The 7,335-nt window shown below is 35.6% G+C and overlaps 1 protein-coding gene across 1 annotated transcript; it reads left to right on the forward strand.

The window, feature by feature from the left end:
- Nucleotides 1-811: 811 nt before the first annotated feature.
- On the forward strand, nucleotides 812-6,973 carry LOC109241025 (protein PIN-LIKES 3-like). Its single transcript, XM_019407733.1, has 11 exons — nucleotides 812-1,027; nucleotides 2,333-2,510; nucleotides 3,292-3,371; nucleotides 3,475-3,599; nucleotides 4,168-4,289; nucleotides 4,385-4,597; nucleotides 4,838-4,930; nucleotides 5,029-5,129; nucleotides 6,073-6,125; nucleotides 6,224-6,409; nucleotides 6,502-6,973. The coding sequence occupies exons 2-11, from the start codon at nucleotides 2,376-2,378 to the stop codon at nucleotides 6,624-6,626; spliced, it is 1,233 nt and encodes a 410-aa protein (XP_019263278.1). The 5' UTR covers nucleotides 812-1,027; nucleotides 2,333-2,375; the 3' UTR covers nucleotides 6,627-6,973.
- The last annotated feature ends 362 nt before the right edge of the window (nucleotides 6,974-7,335 follow it).

The following is a 7,335-nucleotide window of genomic DNA, read 5'->3' on the forward strand; positions in this document are numbered from 1 at the left end:
TGTAACCCCTCACTTAATGAAAGGGCAATGGTCTAATATTCCTTATTAAATACCGACAGATGCTTTTTTATTTTTAAATGGAAGAGTTTGTGGATTTCACGACCAGAGATTATAAGTGATGCCACAAAACTTATGCAGTCTATAGATCATAGTCGCATCCATTACATAGTTTATTTTGTCTTTATCCATACTGGTCGGTTTCCATTTTCTTAACTTTTTGTATTAAAAAATTGATGTGAAAAAGACACATATTATATAAATCTTATTTTAATCCTGACTTTACCTACTTTACAACGGGGGTCGGGGGTCGGGGGGGGGGGTGGTATGAGCTAGAAAAGAGCCTTGGCAAATCTTACTTGCCTTTGTTGTTTAGCTTCAATAAAGTTCAAAGTTCTTAAGAATGACATAAACTTGAGTTCAAGGCGTTTGGACATAGATTTGTTGAAATTTGAGAAAAAATTAAAATTAAAATTTAAGTTGAAAAAGAGTATTTCAAATAGTTTAGAGTTTTAAGACGAAAGAATGTTACTTTTAATGTTTGATTATCAGTAAAGTTTTCATTAATAAAAGGTGGTAAATGACTTTCTCGCTTATGCGCGAACGTAATTTTCTTACAACCATCTTGACTATTAACTTCATCTATCACTTACTTCAACTAATACTTTTATCAATCTTTAGTACTAAATTTTTTTATCAAAACACCTCCTAGTTGCTAATATTATTATTAATATTTAATATATTTCTTTTAGATAATATCTTTCACTCACCACCCTGAACATAAAAAAAATATCTTCCATGAAAATGACTTCCGAAATTCTCCAGTCCTTATACTACTAATCTAAAGGAAAAGTGGGGGCAAGAATGTTAGAAATCGGAAACTGAGGGGTCTAATTTGATATTAACTGAAACAGTCCAAAGTCCTATGGTCTGAAATACTGTTTCATAAACTGGTTCTTGAATCTATGTTCTAACTTCCATAGTACAACTTCAGGAAGTTAAAGATTGCGCGGGAACCAGTTTTAACTTTGTAAGTCACTTCATCTTCCACCCCAATTGCCTAAAATATTTCCCTTTTCCTTTTTTTTTCTTTGTTTTTCATTATTCTTAGTTTGCTTTCCAATTCCAGATTCACATCCTAGGAAATTTTTCATTTTTCTTTTTGAATATAAAGTGAAAGAAATCTTAAAGAATTCTGCTTTGAGTCATTTAAGGTCAATGCCAATTTTTCTTGAAATTCACTGAGAATTGCTTTCCTAGACACCCTTTACATAGTTTGGTCAGAAAAGAGTGAATGAATATAGAGGATACATATAATTGACCCCATTCCCAACTAATTTGGAATTGAGCTATGTATTGATTGATTGATTGATTTTGGGGAAAAGTTGTTTTAGTATTTAGTTTCTTGCTTATTCTTTAATGACATAATGAATCAAGTTTAAGACATAATGAATCAAGTTTATGCTATTAGCTGCATGCCTATAGCTGCAGCTAGCATGCACGACGATTTGCGTCGATGACAGGTTATGGTTTTCTTGATGTTATTAATATGACAGGGAGTTTGTTGAAGGAGAATTGTTCATTGAATTTTAAGGGGGGGGGGGGGGGGTGCAGGATTGGATTGCAAGAATAAGTAGTGCACTCAAAAAGCTCTTGTTTTATGGAATTATTAGCTTGAAAGAGCTTTTGATCTATGGTTTACAAGCTTGATAATTTGAGAATAAGGGCATATTTTCTCTGCTTGTAGGAAAAAGGGAAGACTTTGACCGATATTTACATGTTTATAGTTTTATGCTATGTTGCTCGGACTCTCTGAAAATGTTGCCGGGTGCATGTCGGATCCTCCAAAAGTAGTGCATTTTTGGAGGATCCGGCACGGGTGCGTCAACATTTTGGAGAGTCCGTGCAACATAGGTTTTATGCACCTTGGATGAGGTTTCGCATGGAAATTCTAGTTTAATTAGTTAAACTAATGGATCTTCATTAGTGCTTAAGGATTTAAGTAATATACATGGACAAGTTAAGGTTTCTACATTGCCTAAGTAGTATAGCCAGTTGTTGCATATAACTTAAATATTGTCCAGGTTACCAACTCAGGTTCACTAATTTGCTTTTACATAGCCTGACAGTGTAAAATTAGTGTATAAAAACTATAAAGAAATGTTGTTTAACGAGCATCGCGTGATCACCAACCATCAGCGGAGAAGTTACTAGGATCTGATCACAAGAAATTAGTCTTCACAATTTAGGCATTATAATATTTTCTACTTATTATTTGGCACACATACTATGCAATCGTAAGTTGCTTTATTTCCTAATCTTTTGATGCATGCAGATTTTGCACAAGACAATTCTGAGGGCGTAGAAGATTATTTACTATGACCATTGAGGAATTGTTTTTGCTGGCATTAATGCCTGTTCTGAAAACGCTCTTGATTGCTGTTGTTGGCTTATTTCTTGCCTTGGATCGTATTAGTATTTTGACTGCAGAAGCGCGGCACCATCTGAATAATGTAAGTTGACATGAGACTGTTTCTCAGATAAATTTAAACGAAGCATTAACTCCAGACTGTTAATCCTCTTTTTGCATCGAAAATTTCAAAGTGGTAATTGCAAATGAAAGATTATGCCATCATATATTATACATATGTTTGTACCCTAATGTGTACGAAAAATTGGAAAACTGAATATAATGCTGATTTCTGCTTGCATATCTTCTCTTAATCTGCCACTAGTTCTTCAGAGAAAGAGTTTCCAATTTATGGTAGTAGAAAACCAACCAGTTCTTTTCTTTATCATTAGCATCTTAGCCTCAACTATTATCTGCAGAGTCGTACAGTTTGTAAAGCATGGGGTATAAGGTTATGCTGTTCATATCAAGCTGATTCATTACATGTTCTGGTCATGGGGTTTGTTTTCATGTACTTACTTGAAATAATTAGCAAAGAATTTCAAGAAATTTGAGTTTGAGGACAGAGTTTACCTGTAAACGTTATGGTATTAGGTTCTTGCTTTGGCTTCTTGAATCGTAAATTCATAACTCTGCTCCTTCTAGACATAAAAGTGTACTACTAATAGAAGTGTCATTGATGGCCGTGGTCCTAGTTTTCATGTTCCAACATTATCCCTTGATCCTAATCAATTTTATGAAGTCATTATATAGAAATCATTTAACTACCTCAAAGAAAATGAAAACTGGAAAATGGAAAAGGGAAAAGAGTAAGAGGAGTAGTTTTGTCATCGAACGAACCTTTCAAGGACTAACAAGGATCTTATGTTTCTGAATTTGGGCAGCTTGTATTCTATATCTTCTTTCCAGCGATTTGTGCTAGTGGTGTCATTGGTTCAAGTACAGAAACCGGCATATTTTCTTTGTATGTCCATTCTTGTCTACCCTTTAATTTCCTTAAATGAATTTAACGTTTCCATAGTTTTCAACATTTCCTGTGTTTTCTGTAACATTTGATTCAAGTACAGGTGGTTCATCCCAGTGAGTATTCTTATTACATTTCTCGTTGGATCAGCTCTCGGGTGGATACTTGTCAAAATCACTAGAGCGCCTCGGCATTTGCATGGCCTTGTTATTGGTTGTTGCGCCGGAGGTAGATAAACATCATTTTGTTGTTTTCGTTTAGTACGGTGTAACTTTTGATTTTTAGAAATACTTAGCTATGTGCTTTAAACGTGAACTGTTGACAACAACAACAACAACAACAAACTCAGTTTAATCCCAGAGGTGGAGTCTGGGGACGGTAGTGTGTACTCAGACCTTACCCCTACCTAGTGAACATAGAGAGGTTGTTTCCAATAAACTCTCGGCTCAGTAATTAAACATGAACTGTTAAACCAACAAAAATGAAACCGACTAGAATTTTGGACCAATAAATTGTTGCTTTAAGAGAAAAGTGTCACCGTTGAAATTTAGTTGCTTTTAATGCTTATGCTGATATACTATAATTTTAGGCGAAGAAAATCAGCATGGATTGTGATGCCAGTAGAAGGGATAGAGGGAATCTTGAATCGCTGATAAAGATAGAACGATAACAAGTAATTAAGCATTTTAAATCACGTCGTCTAATGGCTTTTCCTAGAATTTTCAAGTGTTTAATTCTTCTGAAGTCATGAAATCCGTATTCATATTAACGAGTTTCTGATTAATGATCATGACAGGAAACATGGGGAACTTGCCTGTCATTATAATCCCAGCCATCTGTGCAGAGAAAAACAATCCATTTGGAGATTCATCGACGTGCTCTAGAAATGGAATGGGTTATGTAACCCTCTCTATGGGGGTAATGAATAACTTCATTCTATAAGTGCTAAAACATAAACAAATTCTGTCTTGGATGTTATGACCTTCAGCTTGGTTTTATTATTCTGTTTCCAGATAGGAGCTATTGGCATCTGGTCCTACGTATATAAAATCATATGGGCATATGGAAAGAGAGATGACGGGGATGTCTCAGTCTACTCCAAATTAAGAGAAAATCAGCACGGTGAAACGTCGAAAGAATCCTTGGATAGTATTACGAGAGCACTACTTCCAAATAGTAACTCGAACTCGAAGAATGATGAAGCTTCAGCTATGATCGAAACTAAGGTTAGTCGTTCTCCTTTTCATATATTAATCAAAGAGTAGACATTAGTAGTACAGATATGGCATTTCTTCCGCTGATTCTCATCAACTCTGCCAATGTACATAAACATAACAAATGAACACTGAAAGCAAACTGCAGCTCCTTCAACATATAGCTATCAGTATTATTCTCATTATTTACTTTTTGACATATTTGAAGTTTCAATAAATCAAGTTCAAGCAATTCACAACTCAAAATAACAGGTTTCAATACCTATTATCATCGAGAAGAAGGTGAAATCATTGCTGGAATATATCGACTTGAGTGTGGTTTTCAGACCGCCTACAATTGCAACGGTATGGCAATAGTGCTTATAAATATTCTATCCCAAATAGGTTTCCTGATGCTTACTTATTCAATTCTTTCTCGTTATGTATCTTGTCATTTTTTGTAGATTGTTGGCATTATAATTGCTTCAGTCGCTCCCATCCAAAATATCATGGTTGGTGACCGTGCTCCACTTCGTTTCGTTGAGAGTTCTGTTGTTTTGCTAGGGTATGTCCGCTCATGCAAATAATTTCCCTAATGCTACTTCACTTACATGTCAAAGGATGTGATGCCTGTTGCCTAAGAGTCTATATATGTAACTGAAAATCAAACAGTACATTGGTTTTCATTCTTTTTGCATAGCTTTTCAATGTGTAACAGGAAAAGAGGAAAATATATTCAAAAGGGAAAATGTCCTAATTTACCCCTCTAATAAACGAAATATCTGAATTTTACTCTCCATTTTACTTTGGAACCATTCATACCCTTGTTGTTCGCAAATTGTCTCATATTTGCCTTGACTTTAACCGTGCTCCAACATAGATTGGGGTGAATAGTACATGTCAAAATACTTAAGAGAAAAAGGTCCAATTTTAGCTCTACACTTTTAACTATATTCAAAATTATTCTCCGTTATACATCAGGTTGGGAAGTCCTTAAGGTCAAGGGCAAATATAATCTTAAGGACAAGGGTATGAATGGTCACAAAGTACATCAAAGGATAAAGTTTAAGATATTTTGTATTGTAGAGGGGAGTCTTGGCGTAACTGGTAAAGTTGCTGCTATGTGATCAGAAGGTCACGGGTTCAAACTGTGGAAACAACCTCTAGCAGAAATGGAGGGTAAGGCTGAGTACAATAGATCCTTGTGGTCCGGCCCTTCCCCGGACCACGCGCATAGCGGGAGTTTAGTGCATCGGGCTGCCCTTGTATTGTAGAGGGGTATTTTCTTTACCCTTTTCCTTATTCAAAATAAGAGAAGGAAGCATACTTCAAAAATCTATACTAAGTGTAAGGAAGAGGTAAATTTATATATAGGAACCAAAGGCAAACTGAATAACATTCCATAGCAAGAAAAGTAGAAACTATTCCCAGCATTTGAAACTTCCTATCGTCACTCCTTTCTTTGTTCTCAAAGTTATCATCTTGTCGTGTGATTTGTTCTACGCTAGGGATGCAGCAATTCCATCCATGACTATAATAATGGGCGCAAATCTTCTAAGGGGTAAGTTGTGTATTGAATTGGTGTCAACACTAACATTATATTGATCAATTCTGCATTTTTTATCATGTCATTTAAACCAACTTATGTAACTCATTCAGGTTTCAAGCGATCAGGAGTTGGTATTTGGCTTCTTATTGGGATCATTGTAGTTCGATTCATTTTCTTGCCTATTATTGGTGTTGGTGTTATTACAGTTGCAAAAAATCTCGGCATGGTGGGATCAGATCCTTTATATCACTTTGTTATTCTGCTGCAATATGCAGTTCCACCTGCAATGGCCATAGGTAAAAGTTCATTTGTGATGACAACTAACTCCATTCTTGAACTGTCGTTCCGATATCCTAATGACGGTTTTTTGATTGATAAATTTTTGCAGGTACTATCACACAATTGTTCGAAATTGGTGAGACTGAATGTTCTGTTATCATGTTCTGGAATTACGCTGTGGCATCAATCGCACTGACGCTTTGGTGCACATACTTTATGTGGATCCTATCCTGAATACTTTTTACTTGGTGCTTGTTGTATTCTCTCTTTGTTTTTCAAGTATCATATTACCACACGGTTATCAGAGGGGAGTCCTGACGCAGCAGTAAGAGTTGTTGTCGTCTTACCAGGAGGTCATAGATTCAAGTTGTGGAAACAGCCTCTTACAGAAATGCTTGGCAAGGCTGTGTACAGATGATTTAATGTGTTTAGGCCCTTCCTCGAGCCTCGTACATAGAGGGAGCTAAGTGAACTAAGCTGTCATTTTTATTGTTAATTGTTGTAAAAAAAATACATGGCCAAATGTTGTATTGATTGACTTAAGCACGATGAATAAATGTACTTATATTTGTTTTCACTAACATTTTCCCTTTTCCCAACCATAATCTGAACTGGATCACAAAAGATCTTGTTAATTTGACTTTATGTGGTTATTTAGAGACATATTGGATATGTGCATAAGAAGTGTTAGTCTCTTGCTTTTTTAGATTATGATGGAGAAATAGCTGTCCAACAACAACAAACCAGTGAATTCACATAAGTGAGGTCCGGGGAGGGTAGTTTTTACGCAGATAGTCTTATACCTACCTTGGAAGGACAGAAAAATTGTTTTCGATAGAGTTGTATAACAACCAGATGCATGGAATTACACCAAGGGAAACACATGAGATCGGTAACACTTAAATCTAAGCAATTAACCAATATTAAATATTTCTACCTTCTA

The sequence above is a fragment of the Nicotiana attenuata genome, unplaced genomic scaffold (genome assembly GCF_001879085.1).
Source record: "Nicotiana attenuata strain UT unplaced genomic scaffold, NIATTr2, whole genome shotgun sequence".
NCBI classification, from domain to species: Eukaryota; Viridiplantae; Streptophyta; class Magnoliopsida; order Solanales; family Solanaceae; genus Nicotiana; species Nicotiana attenuata.

Excerpts from the sequence above, each read along its gene's own strand:
- LOC109241025 (XM_019407733.1), top strand. The coding sequence starts at position 2,376 with ATGACCATTGAGGAATTGTTTTTGCTGGCATTAATGCCTGTTCTGAAA. Across the intron at positions 4,598-4,837 it reads CAGCTATGATCGAAACTAAG|GTTTCAATACCTATTATCAT; the intron begins GTTAGTCGTTCT and ends TCAAAATAACAG. Across the intron at positions 6,410-6,501 it reads TCCACCTGCAATGGCCATAG|GTACTATCACACAATTGTTC; the intron begins GTAAAAGTTCAT and ends AAATTTTTGCAG.